At 39.7% G+C, this 25,797-nt stretch overlaps 1 protein-coding gene across 4 annotated transcripts in view; it reads left to right on the top strand.

Annotated features, from left to right (window-relative positions):
- The first annotated feature begins 1,063 nt into the window (after positions 1-1,063).
- The window catches only part of rpgrip1l (RPGRIP1 like), a 177,721-nt gene continuing 152,987 nt past the window's right edge, over positions 1,064-25,797 (top strand). Inside the window, exons 1-5 of one of the 4 annotated variants that reach the window (XM_048605887.1) lie at positions 1,064-1,142; positions 1,493-1,580; positions 5,930-6,074; positions 12,706-13,004; positions 19,425-19,530. In XM_048605887.1, coding sequence (XP_048461844.1) covers positions 1,496-1,580; positions 5,930-6,074; positions 12,706-13,004; positions 19,425-19,530 — 635 coding nt within the window. In that variant the 5' untranslated portion in view covers positions 1,064-1,142; positions 1,493-1,495. Of the gene's footprint in view, positions 1,143-1,492; positions 1,581-5,929; positions 6,075-12,705; positions 13,005-19,424; positions 19,531-25,797 lie in introns of those variants that run through there. The other 3 variants (XM_048605889.1, XM_048605890.1, XM_048605888.1) reach the window with 3 other exon arrangements.

Raw genomic sequence — 25,797 nt, 5'->3', positions numbered from 1 at the left:
TTTGAAAAATTGATCACTAGATTTGAATGGTTTGCGTGAGTTAAACGTGACCTTTATCCAATCAACTAATGGCAACAAATTGACACCATGCCTATGTATTCAATATAAATTAAATTCCTGTATGAAAACAAGAACAAGTCACAGACTTAGTAATTACTACCTGTTGAACTATACAATGAGAAGTAGAGAATGAAAGATCGAGGAAGTCATAACCAAACTGTAGTGTTCTCTTCAGACTGTCCTTAGAGTAATGCATCGGGTTCTGGTTCTCGGACACTAGGCTGACACTTAAGTACTAGAGTTAGTACAGAGAAAAAAAAATGTAGCTTACTACTATTGGCAAAGGTCTAGACTATGAGAAAAGACTAAAGAAACTTTAGGAATTAAGTCAAGCAAAGTAATCACATTAAATACATAAGATAGTTAAAGAAGTGGAAAAAAATACTTTACTTTAAACTGTATCATGAGATTAGGGTAGATTCAAGTTATTAAAAGATAAAATTGGAACTGCAACCAGAAAGTTCTTGTTGAGTGTAAGTGTAAGGAATATGCTTCCAGAAAGAATTACAGAGAAAACTTAAGAACCTTTCAAGGAACAGTTAAATGCTGCATTTTTTAGATGTATCAATTAAGATTCAGCAAAGGCCTTCCTCATTAGTCATTATTTTTGTTGTAACATGTCATATTCAGATAAACTGTCAAGGTTGTAAGCTGGTATATGTTTGAAAGGGCTAATAATACTCAGCTCACTTTCTGACCCTCTGTAGCCCAATCTATGTTAATTATTCTACTTAACAATGTTGATCTGGAAAGTATCAAGAAACTAAAATGTTTCTGTTACCACAAAAATCCATTGCCACTAATAACATTATGTCACCCACCAGCTCTACTAAACAAGATGATGTGATAAATTAACTGCTCCAGTCGTTAAAATGTATTATTACTGTGAGCTATGTGAGCTAATGTTTGAACATAGCTTTGCATGGAAACAATATTTGTATCTTATTGCAACCTCTAATTACAGTGTAAATTTCAACACTGGGTGCATATTTTTGACTTTGCAGGGGCTTCAGCATGAGGTAAAACATCTTGTAAAGGAAGAAACACCTGGGTTGGCAAATATTTAACAAATTTACTTGAGAGTAAGTGTCCAGATGTGCAACAGGTGGTAAAGGCTTTAAAGCTGGAGTCAGTTATTTCATAAAGCAGAACAAAGTGGTTCTAAGCTTTGTATCATAACTTATCTGCATCGCAGATGAAAGATTTTAGACAATATAAGGATCAAACTAAATTTTTTTATCACCACTCTGAAATATTCACAATATGTTTTGATTACTGTAATAACCTTAGCTTCAAAACACTGATTCTCTCTGAGGAAAAGCCATAAAAGTAAGATGACCCCAGCTGCTTAGTGATAAAATCCTAAAATGTTAAGGTACAAGGTGTGGATTTAAAAAACACTCAAATGTAATTTGTCCTCTTTCTTTCACAGACGATGTTGGGCCTATCTGATGAGACAGCAGGAGACCTCCCTGTGAAGGATGTAGGCATGAACCTGGCTGGAATTGGTGCCTTGCAAGGTTGGAGGCACCTGCTTGTCATTACTACAACATACTTTGATCAGTGTATCCATTAGTTTTACTTCATAATCTTTTCCTTTTATGGTATCATTGATCCAAATGGTCATGGCTTACTGATTAAAGTCACTACCGAACATCAGCTGGTACTAATTGTACCCTTCACGTGCCTTGTGCAAGTAGAGATTGAGTCTTGTTTCATTATTCTATGTCTCCATAACATCCTGTTACCATAAACAGAAGTCATTTTGATCACTATTTAAAACTTACATTTCCTTTCTTCCCTTTTCTGTTCAGGAATTTTTATATGAAAAATTTTAAAAAGATGTTTACTTAAAATGATTCCATATGGGATCATGTTATTCTTGAATTCTTATTCGCAATGAGTTGCCTAAGGCAACAATGGAGTCAGAATTTTGGTACTCAGTATGTTAGATCGATATATTTTTGAAACCTGTTTTTTGATCATGTATGATATGTGTGTTAATTATATGATACCAACTAAATTGTGTAGCTTGCTTTGATTGTTATTGTTCATGTCTGTTTTTGCTCATGACAAGAGATACTGAATGGATATTCAGCTGCATTGAAGAAAGGAAGTGTGAAAGTCTGAAGTTCAGTAGAGTTCAGTAGAGTTTCAACTTTTGATGAGGTTCATCATTGAACTTCAGCTTGAAGAGAAATTTTCTTCCTATAGTGCATGCGTGAAAGGAGGAAAGAATTTGTTGGATTTTGATGCAGGTGGGAAGTCAGACTGTGTACATTTTTAACCTGGTAGCTGAAGAATTGTATAGTGGAGGATTCATGCAATGTGCCTGGAGTACATGTGGATCATGATAAATCTTCAACGTATTTACACACTTCCCTATATCAAAAATTCAAATTTGTTGAGCAAGTCTCTTGAGTCTAATGAACCGAGTCACATTTTTCATGCCCAGTCAAATGTCCAGACTTAAAAGGATAATCTGAGCAGGAATTTGTCTGGACTGCTGGAAAGAACTCCCTAAACAAAAATAAAATGGGTGCTGGAAAACTTAAAAAAAAAATTGCTGGAGAAACTCAGCAGGTCTGGCAGTACCTGTGGAGAGAAAGCAGAATTGATGTTAACTGGCAGTTCTGAAGAACAGTCACTGGACCCAAAATATTGACTCTGCTTTCTCTCTACAGATGTTGCCAGACCTGCTGAGTTTTTCCAGTAATTTATGTTCTTGTGAGCTGAAGAGAACTGTTGACTTTGCTTGATCAACATCTTTATGTTGTTAAAATGAGTTATTTTTTTTTGTGATCTATTTTGCCAATGTCTCATAAGACATAGGAGCAGAATTAAGCCATTCAGCCTATTGAGTCTGCTCTACCATTTGATCATGGTTGATATGTTTCTCAACCCCATTCTTCTGCCTTCTCCCATAACCTTTTGATCCCCTTACTAATCAAGAACCTGTCAATCTCTGTCTTTAATAACTCAATGATTTGGCCTCACATCCTTCTGTGCAATGAGTTCCACAGAGTCACCACCTCTGGCTGATGAAATTCCTCTTCATCTCCGTTCTAAAAGGTCATCCTTTCACTGTGAGGCTGTGTCCTAGTGAATGAGTGGAAACGTCTTCTCCACATCCACTCTATCCAGGACTCTCCATATTCTGTAAATTTCAATCAGATCCTCCTCATACTTCTAAACTCCATTGAAATCCAAAGTTCTGAACTGCTCCTCATATGACAAGCCCTTTATCCCCAGAATCATTCTTGTAAACCTTCTCTGGACCCTCTGCAACACCAGCACATCTTCCCTCAGATATGCAGCCCAAAACTGTTCGGTAGTTTGAATTAAAGAATAGGATATCAAGAGTAACAGTGTAAAGGCAACATGAACTGGGGCAGATAATTATCCCGGTGCCAGAATTTGTCAGCTCAATGTGCATTTGATATGAGCTTAATACCATTTTATACCACTTAAATTAGACTAACGAGCTGCAAACACCCCTTGGGCTCCCAAAAGAAAAGAATGAGAAAGGATTGAAATTTCTGGAAGCAGCCTCATTTAAGTACTTAAAGGGAAGGACGATTGCTGAGAGGAGAGAAGGCAAAAAGAAAAACCAAATAGCAGCAGCCATAATTTTAATGTAGAGCTGGGAATGAAACCTGCACTTCCTAATTCCATGCTCAGGTGGATTGGTTTGCCTGAATTCAGTTTTCTGACTCTATCTGCACACTTAGGAATCTAGTTTTACACAAAAAAATCTTCAGAAAGGCTTAAGACTCCTGCGGCCTATTTTTGTGCCTATAGCAAAATGGTGGTGGCACACTTCTAATTTGTAATGAATTCAACCCTGCTACCTGCCATGTCAGACTTACGAATCTGTTTAGTGCCTGAGAAACATGGACATACCATTGAATTTCCAACTGTATTCTACAAAAAATCTTTCTTCTATCATATTCAAAGCAGGAAAGAAAAGGTTAAAACCTGGGTGTTAGAACATGGGTATTCAACCTAGTTCTTAGAGTAATTGGACAATTTCTAGAATAAGGGAGGGCATTAACTTAGTGGGCAAAGGAAACAGAGTACTGGGGAGGGAATGAAATCCGGGTTGTCCAACCTTTTTGCATGGGGTGGCCACAAGTCCATTTTTCTCTTATTCGGGCGTCTAGTATGTAAATTTCAGAAAGCTGAGCTATGCAACAACAGTAAATACAAATTCCAGAAAAAAAAATTTCAAAGCAATAAGTGATAATTTAAATAAATAATTAATAACAACGAGCCAATGAAGAGAGCCCAGCAGCAGAACTAATTGATCACATTTTTTTTTTGCCAATTTGGTTAAGAAGCGGTTCCCAAGTCCTGAACACCAGGCAAGTGGATGAGGCATTGGGCTGAACTGGGTGGTTGGATTTTTAGTAATACTGACTTTTGTTCCCTTCTGGTGGGCAAACATAGAGTTAGCCTCAGTAAAATTAACATGAAAGCCGGGGCCATAGGTGGGTTGCCTTTCAGCCTGGTTTTGCTTTTTTTATGGATTCCCCACAGTGTGGAAACAAGGCATTCCGCCCAACGAGGCTACATCAATCCTCCGAAGAGCATCCCACCCAGACCCATCCCTGCAACCCTGCATTTCTCATGGCTAAAGCACCTAACCTACATATCCCTGAACACTATGGGTAATTTACCATGGCCAATCCATCTAACTTGCACATCCTTGAACTGTGGGAGGAAACCAGAACACCCAGCCGAAACCACGCAGACACAGAGAGAACTTGCAAACTTTGTCTGAGGCTGGAATCGAACCCGGGTCCTTGGCTCTGTGAGGCAACAATGTTAACCACTGAGACATCGTGCCGCCTTCCCCAACTCCCCAACCTTTACCCAACCAGTGATTTACTCACCCACGCATGTACCCAACCCGCAGTTAATAACTCATTCAGATCTGCCCAGCCCCTTAGTCAGTTAATAATTCAATCACTCGCCCCAGTCTGAATCACTCACCAACCGCCCTATCACTCATTCACTCATATAGAAAGCACATGCTCACTCACCCACAAAGCATTTGCACCCAACCAGCGCCCCTACTCATGCATACTTTTACACATACCCCAGCCACTCAATCACTCGCCCATCCCTCCCCACAGTCACTCTCGCTGTCTCAAGCCCCTCTCCAGTCACTTATTCAATTACTCATGCGCCCCTGCTGCAGCCGCCCACCCCCATCAATCACTCACTTGCCCATCCATTCAGTCACTCATTTGCTCAGCCAGCCGTCAAATCGCTCGCTCACTGATTTATCCAACCACCCAGTCACTCATTCACTCACTTACCCAACCAACCCCAAGTTGTTCACTCATTTGCCCGCAAGTTAATCACTAGCTCACTCATTATCAGAGCCCATTCACTTATTCTTTCACCCACCCAGACTCCAGCTCGTTCACTCACTTGTGCACTTGACCATTGATGTAGACAGCTTCAGTATTAAGGGGTCAAAGTGGTGCTGACCCTTGTGCCATTCATCAGCAAATACCCCACTTCTGACCTTATAAGGGATGGAAGCAGATGAAGATGTTTCGGCCTAGGACACCATCCTGAGGAACTATTGTGATAAGTACTGTGTCAGTTGATTGGATAATGTTTGTACTTTTCCTTGTGTTGTTCTAGTAAATTGGAATAACAGAATATATCCCGCAGCAAAACCAGAACTGAAGTCAAGAAACAGCTAAATACAAACTGTCATGGGAGTCAGCAGTTAGAACATATTGCTGTTAATATTGAAACTGAGCATTAGTAATAGATAATTTGCCCTGTTGTACAACATGTAGTAATCATATAATTATAGGATGTGACTGAATATATTGCTTTGTAATCACAGAATCATCTGGTACACAGAATACTAGAGCTCGTCAAGCCGTGTCTCGTATTTGCCGTGAAGAGCTGGAAGATCGCTTTCTTCGGCTACATGATGAAAACCTTTTACTCAAACAACATGCACGAAAACAAGAAGATAAAATTAAAAGGTTTGAATTCCTGTTGATTTCATTCTTTAATGATGAAATTGTTGTTTTCTCTGTTATCAGCTATTTAACAAGTACTTAGATTTCTCTTATTGTTACTGTCTGAAGTGTTACATTTTTAAGAAGATAATTGAAGATATTTATCGTTTTAAAAACTTATCTTTTGTTGTTATGCATCTCTCCCTCTGCCTTTATTTTCCTCAAAAACACAGACAGCTGATAATCGATGAGCACCTCTTTCAGATAGGGATTTTCTACATGTGTTCCAAATGATTGCTGACAGGTTGTTTGATCATAGCTAACACATTCTGGTCCTCACCTAATATGCATGTCTGTCAGCAAAAATCACGACTTGGAAATACGAAGGAACTCTAGATGATTTTTATATTTTTCCCCCTCCCTAACCTAGGAGCACCAAGACTTTGATAATCCTCAAATTGCAACTTCAGTTCATCTCAGCAAACTGGGCTCATAATGTAAATTGAACATTGAACTTTTATGGCTGTTTCAGTTCAATTGCCAATGAACCTTCAATGTACTTAAAACAAACAAAGTCGTTAATTGTGTGCTGTATATAAACAAAAGAGTACTACATGCCTCACCAAAATGACCAGGATTCAGTAAGAACATTCGGGTTCTCTCGGGCCAGCCTTATTCAATAAAATGAAACTCTCATATCTGGACCGTCCAACTGTACACAAGAACCAGTTTCAAACATTTTAACAGCACAGTTATTATTTGGTGTGAATAGAAATCTCTAAAATAAGAATGTTGATGAAGCTAAAAAAAAATTACACATGATGAAACCTAGCTCTGTTTGCCTTTTTTTAATTAAAGAAATATTTTGAAGGCAACAATCTGCCTGAAAACTGGACTTTCCCGGACTTGTGACATTTCTGGCTTAATTCAAAATAATTGGTTTGATCAAATATAGTCCAACCATTTCCTGAGGATATATTTGTGTCATTTGATAGTCAGGCTTCTGGAATATTTATAGTTTCTAACAATTCAAAATTTTTATTTAAAACAGACAACCGATGTGCTTTTATAGAATCACAGAAGGACAGACTGCTTAATGCCCACCTGTGTAAATTTTGCTCTGAGTTTTTTAAACTGTAGAAAAGGATGCTTGTGGCACAGTGGTAGTATCCCTACTTCTGAGCCAGAAGGTCCGGGTTTAATATCCATGCAGAGGCGTGCCAAAACATATCCAAATAAAGTGATTAAAAAATAACAGCTTGAGGAAGTTCAGTAGGGACTAAATTAAAAAAGCAGAACCACAACTGACCTAGCCACAAGCAGACAGGTATAAAATAAGAGAGGTAAATGCATGACTCAAAGGTAGATCTGGGAGAAATGGCTTTCAATCCATGACGTACAATCAAGACCATTGGGGAGCAAAGACTGTACCATTAGGGTGAGCTTCATTGTTGAAACCAGAGTCCTCCTCAGAGAATGCTTCACCTGATGGGGAGTCTAGAACTAGGAGGCATAGTGTTAAAGTAACGGATTTCCCAGTTAAGACAAAGGTAGGGAGGATTTCTTTACCTGAAGGTCGTTAGTCTTTGCACTTATCTTCCACAGAGAACAGTGGAGGCGGTGTTGGATTACGGGGAGACTTTCAAAGTAAGTAACGCGTTATTTGAGAGGAAATTCAGAAAGCTAATGAAAAAGGACAGCACAATATAGAGTACAATGTCTGAAAATGTGATGCTGTCCACTTTGGTATGGAAGATAGAAAGGGTAAATATTATTTAAATGGAGAAACGGCAGAGTTTTTGATACAGAAGAATCTATGTGACCTCATTTGTGAATCACAGAAAAGCTAACAGACAGTGGAGCACATCATTAGAAAGGCAACTGGTACGTTGGCCTTTAGTGCAAATAAGATGAAATATAAAGGTAGGGAAGTCTTGCTACAACTGTACAGGACATTGATGAGACTACACCTGGAGTATCGTGTACAGTTTTGGTCTCCTCGCTAAAGGAGAGATATGTTTGCATTGGTGGTTAGTTCAGAGAAGGCTCAGTATGATGACTCGTAGGTTGAACTGGTTGTGCTTTTATACATCAGTGTTTAGAAGAACGAGAGGTTCTCTTATTGAAACATATAAAATTCAAGAAGGCTTGTGAAAAGAGAAACTTTCCCTTGTGAGGTATCTGGGACTAGGAGACACGGTTTAAAAATAGGTGTTTCCTCCTTAAGATGAAGTTGAGGAGGAATTTCTTCTCTCAGAGAATCATTAGTCTTCGGAAGTCTCTTCCACAGAGGGCAGTGCACGGTGAGTCACTGCATATATTCAATGCTGAGGAAAGGAAGGAAAGAAGAGGAAAGGCCACAATTATATTAGCTACTACGTTAATGAATGGTGGAGAAAGCTTGAGTGACCAAATGGCTAACTCCTCCACCTATTTCTTAATTTCTTCTATTCTCGTTAAGTTGTGAGATGCAGAAATCTTTCCTCATCCAAATTTGAGAAATTAAGTTCATTCATAGACAGGGCAGAAGCTGGTTAGGTGTCTTGTATTTAGTGAATCTAAATATAGGCAAGTACGATGATATGAGTACTTAAAATGCCAGGGCTTAGTAAGTGATGGACCAAGTGCAGATAAATGGGATTAGTGTAGATTGGTGTTTGTTGGTCGACATAGACATGGTGGGCCAAATGGTCTGTATCTATGCTGTATGACAGTATGACTTAGCAAATAAAAACAAATCATTTGAATTTTGAAGCAAACTGCCTCTAATTCTCATTTCATTGCTATTTTTGTTCTTTTAAACATGTTAATCTCTAATTAGTTACAAAGACAAAATCTCTAATTTTCACCCAGTACCTTTTAAAAAGTACTAACAGCTTAATCAGTAACATGTGTGGAGGAGAAAACAGAGTTAACGTTTCGGGTCCAGTGACCAACTCTGTTTTCTCCTCCACGGATGCTGCCAGACCTGCTGAGCTTTTCCAGCAACTTTATTTTTGTTCCTGATTTACAGCATCCGCAGTTCTTTTGGTTTTTAATCACTAACATCTCTGAGACACAGCAAGGTATTAAATAGAAATAGAAGGCAAATAAAGTGACTTTCCTCAACTGATTACTATATGCAAAACAAAGGTGGTAATCAGCATTTTCAAAATTTTCTTAAGAGCTGTGTATGTGTACAAATTAGAAACAACGGGGCTGGATTTTATGGCCCTCTACCAGCGTATTTAAAGGTGGGGGCTTGTAAAATAAAACAGATGGCCTGCACACCACCTTCCTGCTCAGCCCATAACACCTCCCATACTACGTTCAATGGAGAAGGTGTAGTCTGGCCCAACTATACTCCTATCGAAGTCCTCAAATGGAAATTAAGAGCCTCATTCCACCTTCACTACAATATTATACATGACAAGGCAAGGCCAAGGCAAGGCAGATGGGCAGGAAGCAAGGTACATCCTGTGGGATCCCTATACCTACTGGAGATAGCCCACCCCTCCAGCTTAGGACACTTTTCCCCACTGCTGGGGTCTGCCAAGCTAGCCCAACCAAAATCCCCAGACTTGTCTGAAATCTAGGATCTATTTGGCCCCAGCAGTGGCCAGTATTTAAATATATGTCTACACAGTCCACCTATCAGATTGGCAAACAGCTCCGTATGGTGGGATTTCCTCCCAAATAGTGGTAAAAGTCCCACTCCATCTCAATTAGGACTACCACCAGCATAATATCAATGCATGCAGCTGGTCTTCAGGAAGGCTGGCTGACCAGGGACTGGGAGAACGAGGAATACATCTATCTCCATACAATCTCGCCCACAGTGAGACTGATAAAGATGCAGAGAGATAGGTTCTTGACACCATCAGAAATAACTAAATTCAGTTTTAATAGTGATACCTCAGAAAATAACAATCCAGTGCTGCTAGACAGGGGATCCTCTACCCAGTTTTGCTCCTCCACACACTGTTGAGAACCACTGTAATTTTTTTTTTAGTGACCTTGAGTTTGGCTTTCATAGTCCTGTCAAACCCAGGTTTTATAATGCACAGTGGTGCCAGATTAAAGAGCCACATAAGCCAAAATTCAGCAGCTCCACTGCAGCACTGTTAATCTCAGAACATCTATCCCAGTTCGCCAAGACTCCTCCTAAGCAATAGTAAAACCCCGGGCCAAAATTTACAGTGCAATGCTGAAGTCCAGGACATACCCAGAAGTATAGCTAAACTTCACCCTTTTTACCACAGTGGTGTCAACTGCTATTTACTTAGGTGTTTCCCAATCTCTCTCAGTAATTGTTATTGTTGCCAATTTTGGCAAAACAGCAGTGGAAACCATGGCGAAATAACGTGAACAGCAGTTGTGTGCTTTCTCATACGTTTCCACGAATCCTCTGCCAAATTTATGGCTAGGGATCAGGGAAGAATCCACGCAGAAGTTAATGATGCCTTCAAGTGTCTTCATCTTGCACACCACAGCCTAAGTAGACCAACTGAGTGATGGCTCGACATCAGAAGGAAGTGCGTATCATCAACATGCAGGGGTAGGCAACAGAACTTCTCTCTGAATTTTATGGATGACAATCATCCAATTCAGGACAGCAGCCTGCCCCAGAGAGCTGCTGGCCTAATCAGAGGTCTGGAAATTCAGCAGCTTCAACACCACTGCCAGGAGCATTGCCCAGTGCTGAGGCAAGTAGGGGGAACAAACTCTTTGTTTTAAAAAAAAGTACAGGGCCAGGTTCTGGCAGGGGTGGAGGATCCTTCCTGGGAAATCTAGGACTGTGGAGTTGCCCACCTTGTCTTCAGCCTTCCACAGGCTGCCTCTGCAAGACCATCTTCATTTAGCTCATAGCCTCCTCACAAGCTGGGGATTGCCCCAGCGTTGGTAAAATGCTCAAAGAACAATAAGATTGACTCTGATTGAGCCATTATTTATGAACACTGACCATCTTGGGGTAGGGCAGTCTGTTCTTTTCAGGTCTCGCTGTCAATAATTGCCCTGATAATGGGACAGAGTCTGGGAGTTGTTTCAACATACCTTCGATTCCATCTCCTCAGTGTCAGTCAAATTTAAATCCATCTTGCTGTTTGTACTCATCTTAAATAATGGAAGGGGGTAAAATATACATAAGAATGCTATTAAAAGCATATTATTTATATTAAATCACGCTCTGGTGTTATTTCATTTGAGCTATAAACATCTTAATTCTCTGATATATTCTGAACAATACTGCAGAGGTAAATTAGATGAAAAGGTATATAATGCTGAATGTCAGCAATAACATTGCTTTAACAAAGCTATTGTATCTTTAGTAAATGTCCTTACAGTAAAACATTGTTGGGAAGGCAATTTATCAGCTGTGAACCATGTTGAGTGTGCAAGGGGTTAAACACTAATAAAAAGTCCAATAAATTTTGCATAATCCTGTGAACTACAATTTCCACAACCCAAGAATTTATGCTGAAGTTCTTTGCATCTACAAGTTTCCTGACTATCGTCAGAAAAAAACATCTTTCAGCAAAGAGGAAGTGTTTAATTATATTTTTGTTTCAAACATTGTTGATGTTTAGAGGTAATGCAATATATGTTTTACTTCCATCTCCTCTGATGTATATAAATATATTTGGTTTCACTGTTTCCCACTTAAATCCAGCACTTGACATATACCACATCATAGCAAATCACCCACCTTAAACAAATAAATGGATACATCGCTTTATACATGTGACAAGCTCAGTGCAAAAATCAAGGCTTGTTATTAACCAGGCACAAAATCCTGGTGTTAGAGATGTGTGACCAATTTTGTAAGGTCTGCAACTTGTCCTATTCATCAAAGCCACCTTTCCTTTCTTTTTGTGCCAAGTGTTTTACATTCACTGATATGTATGTTTTCTGTTACTCTATTATTACATCACCCTCATGTGCCCTTTCATAGACTTTTGTTCCCAGTTAGTATTTCACATCAAAACTGGATGGAATCAAAGGTACAGTTGATCAAATGCCAACATTAAATTCTGACAGTATTTTGGAAATAAAATGAAAACCATGATGGCCTGTCTTAAATTTAAAATCAAACTGTGTCTGAAAGTCATTATTTGTTCAAATCTACTTTCTCAATTGTTTCATTTAAGGTTGCAAAGCAAAGCTAAAGTTAGGAGCTTATAATTAATGATGTGTTCCATATTGAATTGGTTTTATAAGGACCACCTAAACTTTACAGCTTGCGAGGTTTTAAAATTTTAAATTCTTTACGCTGTATGTGGTACAGTAAAAGGAGTAAACACAATGTTAAGGTATAGATTAAAACCTTGCATTCCTCCTACACCCACTCCTTGGAACTATTCTTAGGAACTTATGGTGTGCTCCGTATATAACTTCCTTTGATTTGTTATTCATCAAGCATATGGAGTAAGTATGTGTTGCCTGTGCAGCAAGCTAGAATGATAAGCCCGAGGAAACTGCTATTTGTCAGTGTTACACAGCAGATTGTTCTTCTATGGTTTTGATTAACTTCAAAGAATTCTTCACAGGCAGTAATAGTTATTTCAAAACCTGAAATGTATTATTCACGTTCCAAGCTAGAGTCTTTAGCAGTGTTTATGGCCTTTTCAACAAAATAGTTGTGCTGACTTTTCATATTCTTTTCCTGTTCTGTCAGGATGGCTACTAAGCTAATTAGGCTTGTAAATGATAAGAAGAGGGCTGAGATGGAGAGTGGCGGCACCAAGCGGATAGGCAGGGACATTGAGATGGAAGAGATGATTGAGGAACTGCAGGAAAGAGTTTGTGAACTGGAGAAGCAGAATGATGGGCTGAAGAATCGATTGGTAGCGACTAAACAGCAGCTACAAGTGCAAGGCCGTAGAAACACACCATACAGTTATGTACAATCACGTGTAAATACTGGCCTCAGAAAAGTTCATGAAGTTGCCTTTACACAAGAAAATCTTAAAAAAGGTACCAGAAATAGCTGGAAGTATGTTTATTTTTCAAGTTTCCAACTGTACCATGTTCTATAGTACTTTGAATTACTTTTACCTAAAGATTTCGTTCATAACATTTTTAAATCAAGGAAGCACATTAAACTTTCAATAACCCCCAGTTCGTACTTAGATATATTTTTGATGTAAAATTAAGAATTAATTGTAGCCTGTTTTTTCATATGTGTCTCTAGCATTAGTCATTGTTAATATGTTCAGATTATAAGGATTAATTTCAATATTTAATCAAAACTGTGATTGTTTGAAATGTTATTGTTCAATAATATTATTTTAATAAGGACTAATACTGACTAGGGGTGAATGATCAATATTTTATGCCACAATTGCTTAAGCTGTATATTCCTGATAGCTTCACAGCCAAATATGTTTGTCTCTTGTCCAGGAATTGCACAAAAAGCATCATTCTCTGATGGTCTGTCCCGTCAATCAAAATAAATTTCTTTTTCAGTGCCGACCTAAAGCTACATTTGATCCAGATTTTCCAAGGAGTGGCAATCATGCACAGATTGCATGCTGTCCCTTCATTGTAATGAAAGAGTAGAGTTCTGCATTTCTGACAGGTAATTCCAATCAGGGCTCCTTCAGAAATGTGGATAGCACTCCCATCCGGACTGTTCTTTCATAGTGCAGAACTGTTGGGGGGAAGGCAAACCCTCCCCCGTTCTTCATTTTCACAGCAGGCAGCTGCCCTATTCTGGAATTTAAACTTCGAGAATCATAGACATCTGTTTTGCCACTGCTGAAATTGGTAAATGTGAGGTTAGAGTGCAGGGAGGATGAGGATGTCACATCATCAGCATAGAATCCCTACAGTGTGCAAACAAGTGGCCCAACATTCAGATGCATTTTCACTTGTAAAACTATTGCCGTGAAGAAATTCTACTGGGAACCAGTAAAATCCAGGAAGAAGGCAAAAAAAAAGTGTTAGACACTCCTGCTGAAATATTTTGTGACCTATCATTGTAACAACTGTTAGAAGAGTTCAAGTGAACCAGTGTGCAACAATCTTGATAATTAATGGATTTACAGAATAATAAAACTGAACTTGTGACAGATAATATGCATTAAAAATGCACTCGACCCCTAAATACAATAATCCCTTGTTATCTATGTTATTGAATCCAAGACAAACCATTATTTGAACAACAGTGGTCATCAGCATTCATCTGAACCCATTTAGCTTAGTTTTTCTTTAACCCATCTGGATGGGTATATGAATAGGAAGGATTTAGAACGATATGGGCCAAATGCTAGAAAGTGGGACTAGGTCAGATTGGGGATGTCTGGTCAGTGCGGACGAGTTGGACCAAAGAGTCTGTTTCTGTGCTGTATGACTCTATGACTTTATTTAGTTCCTTTGTTTGGAATGTTTGACAGACAAATTCTGAGTTTTTTTTTAAATATCAGACTGTGCACCTGCAGAAGTAGGGCAGTTACTCAAAATAAAGCTCCAATTGTTTCTGAGGAAGGGTCATTCAACCAAAAATGTTCACTCTGATTTCCCTCTGCGGATGTTGCCAGACCTGCACAGCATTACCAGCAATTTCTATTTTTGTCCATTTGTTTAATCACTATCTGTCATAGAGTTTAGACATGGAGTAATATGGTCAATAGAAATAGTGGCATGGATAGGCAAATTTCAGAAATTCTGAGCAATTTCATCATAAATTGGTGTTCATCTCTGCAATGCAGCTTTTAGCACTTGGATTGCAATGAAAAATAAACTTAAGTTTCACCATTAATTTACTAATGTATTGTGTTAATGTAATGCAAGCCCTTCCAAATCTGCAGATAGTAGTTTTGCTGTCCTTTCTATAGCATTATTGTCTGTTGTAAACACTTTAATTTCTGCCAGGAAGTGAAAAGAAATTTAAATGCTAATGTAGTTTACAGAATTAAAAAATGAATATGTATAATTGGCATTTATGATATTTGGTGGATAGATAAAGAAAATAATTTTGTTATTTTTCATGATCACCTTTTTGATAACTCACTCGAGATATAGTTGCCGACTAATGTTAGCATGCCAAATCAGCTGAGTAGTGGACTAAACTGCAACCTTTTGCAGTAGCTGGACAGGAAGTACAATACATCTTAACATTGCCTCAGAGCCAGCAGCATTCCACTAGCATGAAGATTAAAATCTTAGGACGGAAGTTAATGAAATCAGGTTTACATGGGTAAAAGAATAAGACACTAAGATTATAGATTCAAGATGAGTACTTTCTTTAAAAAAGAAAGATGTTGAAAGAACCGCACTTCCTACAGACTAACAGGGTGGCCATGGGCACCTGCATGGGCCCAAGCTATGCCTGCCTCTTTATAGGATACTGGAACAGTCCCTTTTCCGCTGTTAGACTGGCAGTATCCCCCACCTCTTCCTCCGCTACATTGATGACTGTATCGGTGCTGCCTCATGCTCCCACAAGGAGCTTGAACAGTTTATCAACTTTACTCATACCTTTGACTCCAACCTCAAATTCACCTGGACCATCTCTGATACCTCCCTCCCCTCCCTGGACCTCTGTGTCTCCATCTCTGGTAACCGCCTCAACACTGACATCTATTTCAAGCCCACCGACTCCCACAGCTACCTAGACTACACCTCCTCTCACCCATCTTCCTGCAAGAAGGCGATCCCCTACTCCTAATTCCACCACCTCAGTCACATCTGCTCCCAAGATGGAACGTTCCACTCCTGGACATCCCAGATGACCTCCTATTTCAAGGACCACAACACCACCCTCCAGTGATCGAAAATGTCCTCAACTGCATCTCTTGCATTTCCTGCACTTCTGCCCTCGAACCCCCTCCCCCCAACAAAAATAAAGACAGAATCCCCTTTGTCCTCACATATCACCCACCAACCTGCGCATCCAGCATATCATTCTCTGCCACTTCCGCCACCTACAATCCGACCCCACGACCAAAGAGATATTTCCTTCCCCACCCCTATCTGCCTTTCGTAGGGACTACTCACTCTGCGACTCTCTCGTCCACTCCACACTCCCCACTAACCCCACCACACCCAGCACCTTTCCATGCAACCGCAGGAAATGCTACACCTGCCCCTACGCCTCCCCCCTCACCTCCATTCAAAACCCAAAGCAAACCTTTCATATCAGACAAGGGTTCACCTGTACATCTGCCAACTTGGTCTATTGTATCCGTTGCTCCCAATGTGGCCTCCTGTACATCAATGAGACAAAGCGGAGGCTCGGATACCGTTTCGTAGAGCATCTGCACTCTGTACGTGACAAATGACAACATCTTCCGGTTACCAACCATTTTAACTACCCCTCCTACTCCCTGGGTGACATGCCTATCCTGAGCCTCCTCCAGTGTCATAATGACACCACATGCAAACTGGAGGAGCAGCACCCCATATTCCGCCTCGGGAGTCTACAGCTGATGCCCTAAACATCGAATTCACCAGTTTTAACATCTCCCCACCCCCAGCCTCATCCCATATCTGACCCTCTCTCTCATCTCCGCTTCCTTGACCTGACACAACCTACCCATCTTCTCTCCCACATATCCGCCCCACCCATCCAATTGACCAATCGCCACCACTCCCTACCTGCATTCACCTATCACCATCCCACCTACTTTCCCCAGCCCCATTCCTCCTCTCTATTTATTTCCCAGCTCCCTTCCCACTCCCCATTTCTGAAGAAGGGTCCTGATCCAAAACGTCAACTTTCCTGCTCCTCTGCTGCCTGGCCTGCTATGTTCCTCCAGCTCCATACTGTATCGTCTCTAGTGTTGAAAGAAAACTAGTTTTAGTATTTACTAAGCTCAACAGTCTAAAAATAATTCATTACTGTGGAATGCTTCAGCAAATTTTTAGTGGAGCTGGTCCTATATTAGGTATCCATGGAGCTCAGTTTTAATTCCCAGCTGTGAATGCTGTGAAGGTAATGACCAAATAAATAAGAGTTCAATCTGTATATTTAAGGAGGACCTGCCAACTTAGCTGAGTGCGCTTGAAATTATTCTAATCGAGACAGAAACAAGTGGGTGGGTCTTTGTAGGAGTGAGTTTTGGGAGTTAGAAACCTCCTCACATTGATAAATATAGCACCATTAATAGGAATATAGCATAAGTTACTGAATATATCTCTTGTACACATTACCCTGCCCTCAAAAGGAGTGCCATACAAGTGTGTTTTTTTTAACTTAGCCATTCCGAATGATATTGGCCATTTAATCTTGAAATCAGATGTAATCACTTATTCTGCTTACTAGGTAAAATCAGCGCAAACTGTTTTAGCAAAATGTTTTACAAAGAATCAACAATAAGGAAATATAATTTGAAAATTGCTGAATAAAGAGACAACACTTTTCATCTCAAGTTCATCAGGGCAAATGGATAAATACCAAATTTCAAATGATCACAAAATTTACAGTACATGAGAAAGGAGAACACTGATTTGACTGAGGCTATGCCCTGTGGAAAGCAGTGAGGAACTATTGGCTCCCCAAGCTCCCAAGCAATTCAGAAAAGGTACAAGGATTTGTAATTCAAAATGACTCCAAGGCAGAGAGTACCTTTGTTAAACACTATTTTGAAACTTTATCATCAACTTTTCTATACCTGTTGTCACTCCAAATTCTTCAGCTGTTTAACAATTGCCAGAATTGCAGGTTAACTACTTAGCCTGAACTACAGGTTCAAGCCACAATCTTAAAGGCTACATGTGCAAAAAAACAGTGTTGTTTCCCAATCTTGTTTTTTGTTTTCTGGATGCTAAGTTCAAATTTAACTTCCTAGACTAAAATAGAAAATAAAATAGTGCAGATGCCAGAAATCTGAAACAAACACAGAGTAATGCTCGAGAAACTCAACAGGTCTGGCAGCATCTGTGGAGAGAAAAACAGAGTTATCATTTTGAGTCTGAACTGACTCTTCTTTAAAACTAAACCTGAAGTTTTGACTGCTTCTGCATCCTATGTTTTCTGCTTCCCAGCCAGGAATTTTTCACATGACTTTGTGCTAACTCTGAACAAATTCTACAATCTCCATAGAAAAATTTGAAATCCTGGTTATTTGCTGAAAGATTTAAACAATACAATTCCATGGTTTTGAGCAAATAACTTTTACTGTACAAGAATTAAGTAAAGCAAGCACTACTAATTAAACACTGCCTTAAGGAATTACTTATTCTTTACATCAAAAAGTACAATAATACACAACACATATTTTAGATTGAAATACTCAACTGCACTTGTACTATGACTCCTCCAGACAGTCTTTGACCACTTATCAGGTTTTTGAAGATTATCCACTTTCTTCGGTCTGACAGCACCTTTTCCCACAACTGCTTTGTAAGATCTCAGAGCTTTTCAGCTGAAATCTGAGCTTCACTCACAATTCCTGCACAATGATTTCAACAGAAACTTAGTACAAACCTTGGTTTCTGCTAGTTTTATTCTCCAGGTCCACTGCTATTCCACAGCTCTTGGCAAATTCTTCTTCTTTGCCTTCTGTACCGAGGGCTTAGTCCCACCAACTTGTTTGCTTCCACCTGTTAGCCCAAAACTTTCTGACTTCTCCAAACTGAGCTTCTTATTTTCTCAAGAAAAACATGCGAGGAAACTCCACATAAAAGAGCAGATTTTTGTAATCTATCTCCATGGCAGTCTGACATTCGTGGGATATTCCAAACAGAAATTTCAGATTATTATGTTTTAACTTCAGAACAACCCTTTGATTCTATGACTAATTGATATCTTTAGTAGAATTGCCATTTGCCATTAATTTGACATTTTAGTTCCTAACACATGCATTATGGGTTCAGATATTTGTAGTACTATTAGTTCCCAACATACTCTGTCTTCTCCAATGCTGCCACTTGATCTTAGTTTTGCAGCTTTCTACTTGCTTCCCATTCCTGGTGATTTGATCATCCTTCAGCTAACATGCTGAATCTATTGGTGTGCAGTATTAATTCTTTGAAGAAACAATTTCAATACTTTAACCCATTTCACATTTTAATCATTTTTCACCTCAGTGTTTTTTAGAACTTGTATGAATTACAGTTTTAAAACTGTGCATTTCAATTGAACTGTTATCCAAATATGTGGGAAAAAAGTCCAAAAGTGACAATATACTACAGTGCTTTTGATTTTTTTTTGCAGTGTATGACCTTTCATCAAGAACTAAATTCCTTCAGACCAGTTTCAACATTGTTTTCCCTGTAAAACTGGGCAATTCAGCTCCAATAAAACACTTTACTATTTTTTTGTTATTCATATTATCAGCTTGTGGTTATTTGTTTGACTGCAACAAGCCTCCTATGACTGACTAATGTTTAGCTTACTTTTGTAATTAATATACATGGTATCATTTTAATCTTTAAATATGATTTGTTTAGGAATTAGAGTTCAAGATCCAGAGCTGACAACAAGATCTCCCCACCCTACGCTTCCCAGATATGGACATAGCTTACTTGAAGATGCCAGGGCAGAAGTGCGAAATTTGTAAGACACTCTTTCTTTACTGCACCCCTCCACTGTCAACCAGATGGTTTCACCTGGTTCTTTTTTCATCTATCTCACTATGTTCAGAATATCACTTGCAATGGCTTCTCTTCCTTCTCCCACACCATTTCCTTTGACGTCCCAAAAGGAGGGAATTGAATTGACAAAAGACTGGTGTTTATGATGTTAGGAAGCAGCATTACTGCCAATATTTTGTCCATCTGCATGACCACTGAGGTCCGTGCATGGCAGAGACCTCCCAAACTTGAAGTCAGTGCTGCGACTGATGTCGGCAACCTGATGGCCATGTGCAGACCCTCAAGAGAATGTGTCATGTGGAGCACACGGTTTAGAGAAAATGCTTTTAGGGACCTCTGCATGTGGCCAAGATGGCTCATCTGATTAACACTTCTGACTGAAGATTGTTGCAAATACTTCAGCCTTATCTTTATGTGCTGGGCTCTCCTATCATTGCAGATTGGGATGTTTGTGGAGTCTCTTACAGTGAGTTGTTCAATCATCTACCACCATTAACGTCTGCTGATCATGGAATCGTAGAATCGCTACAGTGTGAAAGCAGGCCAGTCGGCCCTAAAGTCCACACTGACACTCTAAAGCTCTAAAGAGCATTCCCCACCCCCACCCTATACTTGTAACCCTGCATAATCCACCTAGCCTGCATATCCCTGGACTGTGGGGAGGAAACTGGAGCTCCCAGAGGAAATCCACAGACACGGAGAAAATGTGCAAACTCCACACAGACAGTCGCCCAAGGGTAGAATCAAACCTGAGCCCCTGATGCTGTGTGATAGCAGTGCACCCACTGAGCTGTCATGCTGCCCCATGCCATCCTGCTGATGGCAGGACTGCAGAGCTTAGATCTGATCCATTGGTTGTGGAATCGCTTTTATCTATCTATCTCTTGTAGCTTGTTTCGTTTGGCACATGGCTGGTCCTGTTTTATAGCTTAACATGTTGACACCTCATTTTTAGGTATGCATTGTGCTGCTCCCGGTGTGCCTTCTTGCAATCTACGTTGAATCATGGTTGATCCTCTGACTTCATGGAAATGGTAGAATGCCATTTCATGAGGTTACACATTGTTTTTGAGCAATTCTGTTGCTGATGCGCCACAGCACCTCATAAATACCCAATGTTGAGGTTCTAGATGTTTGAAATCTATCAAATTCAGAATGGTGGGGTGCCATAAATCATGATAGAAGGTATCCTCAATCTGAAGAGTTGGCAAGTGTCAGAGTCTTAAGAGAGATTTTGTTTTTATCTGAAGTCTATTTTTTCCTTTACTTCAGCAGTTAACTACATATCATACTTTAGGTGAAGAGAAATTGGGTTTGTTGCAGCCTTTCTTTAGGGGTTTACAAACTCTGAGAGGAGCTGTAATATTTTAGTTTGTCAATAGTTTATTCAGTTTTATTGAAGGTTGAGTCAATTGTTTTTGGTAGGTGTAAGATATCCCTCAGTGCTGCATTATCTGCACTGAGTGCTGCATTGATTGTAGAGTGTGAAATGGGAGTTTGCTAAGGACAAGACAGTTTTGTAAAGGAAAGAAAATGTTGCTCCCTTCTTTTTTCTACTGTTTTCAGTATACTGTAGTTGGCTTTTACTTCACCACAAGGGAAAAAGCTGATTGGTGAGCGCTGGTAATCTATTACAATGAGGATAGCAGAAAAAATGTTTTTTTACGTTATGGGATGGCAGATCCGAGTGAGCAAGTAGAGTACATGTCCTGCAATACGTATGAAGACCTGAACACAGCACTGGCAGAAAATGTCATTGGCTGCGCAAGCTTGAGCTCAAGGTTTCGTAACTTGAGTGATCGCTGGTATCACTGTTGTGCTTCTATTTGGCAGAGGACTACATGGATAATATGTAGGGAAGTGGGCCAGTAGCACTGAGGCAGCAAGGGAATGGATGACCGCCAGGCAGTCTCAGAGAACCAAGTCGGCAATGCAGGAGTTGCATGAGTCCAGCGTGCTTGATAATCAGTATTTAATTTTTGGGTTGTGGCTATGATGATGGTTCTTCAGGGGGATTGCTGCCAGATCCAAGTCTGTAGCATCGGACGCAGTTGAGCTATACAAGGGAGGTAGGAAGAAGAATGGAAGAACAATAGTGATTGAAAATTTCACAAACGGGTGGTCAGACCAGTGTTTCTGTGACCATCAACATGATCCTGGGATGATGCCTCCCTGAAGCTAAGGTAAAGAATGTTATTGAGTGGCAGTAGGACTTTCTCCCGTGAAGGGTGATCAGCCAGAGTTTGTGATCTACTTTGATATCAGTAATTTTGGTGGGAATGGTGATGAGGTCTTGATGGCAGATTTCATGGAGCTAGGTAGGAGATTGAATGGCAGAGCCATTAAAACAGTTCTGAAGAAGAGTCATACTGGACTCAAAATATTAACTCTTTTTTTCTCAATTCTCAGGTGCTACCACATCTGCTGAGTTTCTCCAGATTCTCTGTGTTTGTTTCAGATTTCCTTACCATCTGTAGTTTTTTTCCTTTTATTTTTAAAGAATTAGTCTCATTTACCAGTGAGCACAGAAATAGAGAATTGAGCGACTTAATACACGCTGGAAATCTAGTGTAGGATGGCAGGCATCAGAGTCCTGGGGCATTGGGATTGGTTGTTGCAAAGGTGGGACCTGTACAAGCTGAATGGTCTATACCTGAACTGGGCCAGAATAAATATTCTTGCAGGGAGATTTGCTGGCGCTGTTGGTGAGGCTTTAAACTGAATTGCCAGATGGATGGATGGGAACTTGTCGATAAATTCAGAGCATTAAACAGTAGTTAGAAATTTACCACGTAATTGTGCAGACAAAGAGGTTAGCAAATGTATAGCACTGAAAATTGGCAATACTTAAAGGTATATATGTAAATGCAAGGGGCGTGGTGAGTAAAGTCAATGAGCTGAGGACACAAGACTGATTGCTGTATGATATCATTGCTTAATGGAAACTTGGCTTACAGTCGAGTGATGATGGCAGCTCAATATCTCTGGATATAGAGTTTTCAGGCAGGATAGAGAAGGGGATTAAAAAGGGTAGGGGTGTGGCCTTATTTCTTAAAGAATCAATCACAACTGTGAGAAGGGATGTTACACTAAGTTAAATATCAAATGAGGCCATATAGGTTGAGCTCTGAAACAAAGAAAAAAGGGCAAAATCACTGCTAAGTATGTACATAGAGAGGGGTGGGAGCAAATATGTGGGCAAATTTCTGAGTGTATAAAGAATAGAGCAACAATAGCTGGGGACTTCAGCCAATAAATATCATCTGCGATGCGAACAGTGTGAAAGGTATAGTGGGCACAAAATTTTTGAACTGCATTCAAGAGAACTTTTCTTTAGCCAGCATGTATCAAGCCCCAATGAGAGAGAGAACAGTTCTAGATTTACAACTGGAAACGATGCTGGACAGCTGCATGAATTAGCCATGGGTGACCATTTTGGAGTTAGTGATCATAATACAGTTAGATTTTGCATCTTTATCAAAAACTATAAATATAGAACAGGAATAAAATTTCTTAAATTAGGGTAAGGCAAACTTTACAAAGCTGAAAGGTCGTGGCTAAGGAGTACTCATTACACTACTTGAAGGGAAGTCGGTGACAATTCGTGGAGATATTCTAGACTTTATAAGCACGACGTAGACATGATATTAAGGGTGGTAAGGCCAAATCTAGATTCCTTGGTTATCCAGAAGCATACAGGCTAAGATGAAGCAAACACTAGTGCTAATGACGACCTCAAAAAAAGTAAAATGTTAGGAAGTTTAGAGGATAAAAAGTACAATAATGAAATGAAAAAGGAAATTAGGAAAACAAAGAGTGGATATGAGAAAATATTTGCTGGTGCAATTTGGGAAAATCCCAAAATGTTTTATCAGTTCATTAACAGCAAGAGGATGACTAAGGAAAGGGTTGAATCTTTCAGAGATGTACATGCTCCTTATGTGTTGATGCATAAGTATTTTGTCTCCTTCATAAAGGGGAGGAATGATATAATTTGGGCAGTTCATTTGGCTGGCATGGGCACAATGGGTTAAATGGTTTCTGTCTGTGCTGTAACTTGGTGAGGCTCTATGGCTTGGCATATGAAAAGAAGGCTTCAAGGGGATAAGGAGGAGGGTGTAAGAGGGTTCTGGGGGCAGAATATGACTACAAGATGGTTGGGATGATAGAGGCTATAAAATGGGAATGAGGAAGCAGGAAGATGTAGGGAGAGGTGCAAGAAGGGAAAAGACAGGTGTTGTGTAGGGTATGATGGGGGAGAGGAAGATTTCAAGGATCATTGGGGGAGGGACAGAGCAAGGCCACAAAGCTGTCGGGGCATCGGCAGGTGCTGCGAAGGAGAGAGAACAGTTTTCTACCTCTCAACAAGGGAATATTTACTTAACTAGTTTTCAAAAAAATTTCTTGAACAAATTAACAAATTCCTTGTAAATAAATGTACAATATCTATTTCAGGATCTTGGAAAATATGCAGGAGATCCTCCTGTATTGAGCACATTAGCATGTTAACAGTTTTCCAATCTGCTGGTACCCTCCAGAGATCCACTGAATTCTGGAATATTTCAACCAGTGCCACCGACTAGCCCTGTAGCCACTTCTTTCATAACCCTTGAATGCAGGCCTTCAGGTCCTGACAACTTGCCTGTATTTAGTTCCTTTAGTTTGTCAAAGACTTTGTCCCTCATGGTAGACACCTTTACAAGATCTTCCCTCCCATTAGTATGTTGCTTACCTGTTCTTTTAGGATGTTTTTAGGATGAAAAGCATGCAAAATTAGGGGGAGGCAATGGCCTAGTAGTATAATCACTGACTGTTAATCCAGAGATCCAGATAATGTTCTGGGGACCTGGGTTCGAATCCTGCCACGGCAGATGGTGGAATTTGAATTCAGTAAATATCAGGAATTAAGAATCCATAATGACCGTGAATCCATTGTCGATTGTTGGAAAAACCCATCTGGTTCACTAATGTCCTTTAGGGAAGGAAAATGCCGTCCTTACCTGGTCTAGCCTACATGTGACTCCAAGCCCACAGCAATGTGGTTGACTCTTATCTGCTCTCTGGGCAACTAGGAATGGGCAATAAATGCTGCCTAGCCACCGACGCCCTCATCCCGTGAATGAATAAAGAAAATACTTTTGGTTTAGCTTACAGCCGTTTCCCTGTTCCCTATTACCAATTCTGCAATTGCATCCTCCAAGGCTCCCAGACTTACTTTAGCAACTCAATTTTTGTATACCCGTAGCACCACTTGCTGTTTGTTTGTTATATTTTTTACCAATTTACTTCCATAATCAATTTTTTCTCTCTTTATTACCTTTATGTCATCTACTGCTGGTTCCTAAAAAAGAAGTTCCCAATCTGACCAGTAGTTTTCACCGTTTTTATGCCTTAGCTTTTAATTGGATCTTCTTTGTGTACCTCAGGTTTCTCATAGGTATCAAATCAAAAATTATGACCAAGTCATTTGTTTCATACAGCATGATTAATATGTCTCCATGAGTGAAGAAGGAGAGACCACCAGAGTATTAGTTTGCATTTGTATCAGAAAATCTAAACATCCAAATAGGAACGAACAACAAGCTAGTCAAGAGTTTCTAAAGAAAACTTTGATGTTTTTTCACTACACTGGGTTGACCACGAAAGGTTGACAAAAACATCTCATTACTGTTGATGTTATTTCCAGAGTTTAAAGGACAAGCATAAGAAAAACCATTGGCACACAGTTATGATGTTTAAGTCTTTCTAAAGCAACCTGTTCAATGTACTTGCTTTTATTTGAATTAAGCTTTTATAGCTTTATTAGTGCAATAGTTGGTAATGTAAGTTGGACGTCAGTTAACGCATGAGATCATAAGATATAGAAGCAGAATTAAGCCATTCAGCACATTGAGTCTGCTTCCCATTTGATCATGTCTGATATATTTCTCAACCCCATTCTATTGCCTTCTCCCTGAAAACCTTAATTCCCTTAACAATGAAGAATCTAATTATCTCCATCTTAAATACGCTCGATGACTTGACTTCCACAGCCCTTTGCAGCAATGTGTTCTACAGATTAACTACCTTCTGGCTGAAGAAATTCCTCCTCATCTCAGTTCTAAAGGGTCACCCCTTCAATCTGAGGCTGTGCCCTTGGGTCCTCATCTCTCCAACTAGTTGAAAGATCTTCTCTGTGTCCACACTATTTAGGCCTCTCAGTATCCTGTAAGTTTCAATCAGATGACCC

The sequence above is a fragment of the Rhincodon typus genome, chromosome 15 (assembly GCF_021869965.1).
Source record: "Rhincodon typus isolate 14 chromosome 15, sRhiTyp1.1, whole genome shotgun sequence".
Taxonomy (NCBI): domain Eukaryota; kingdom Metazoa; phylum Chordata; class Chondrichthyes; order Orectolobiformes; family Rhincodontidae; genus Rhincodon; species Rhincodon typus.
The sequence above is the reverse complement of the archived record's forward strand: the minus strand, read 5'-3'. Positions and strand labels throughout refer to the sequence as shown.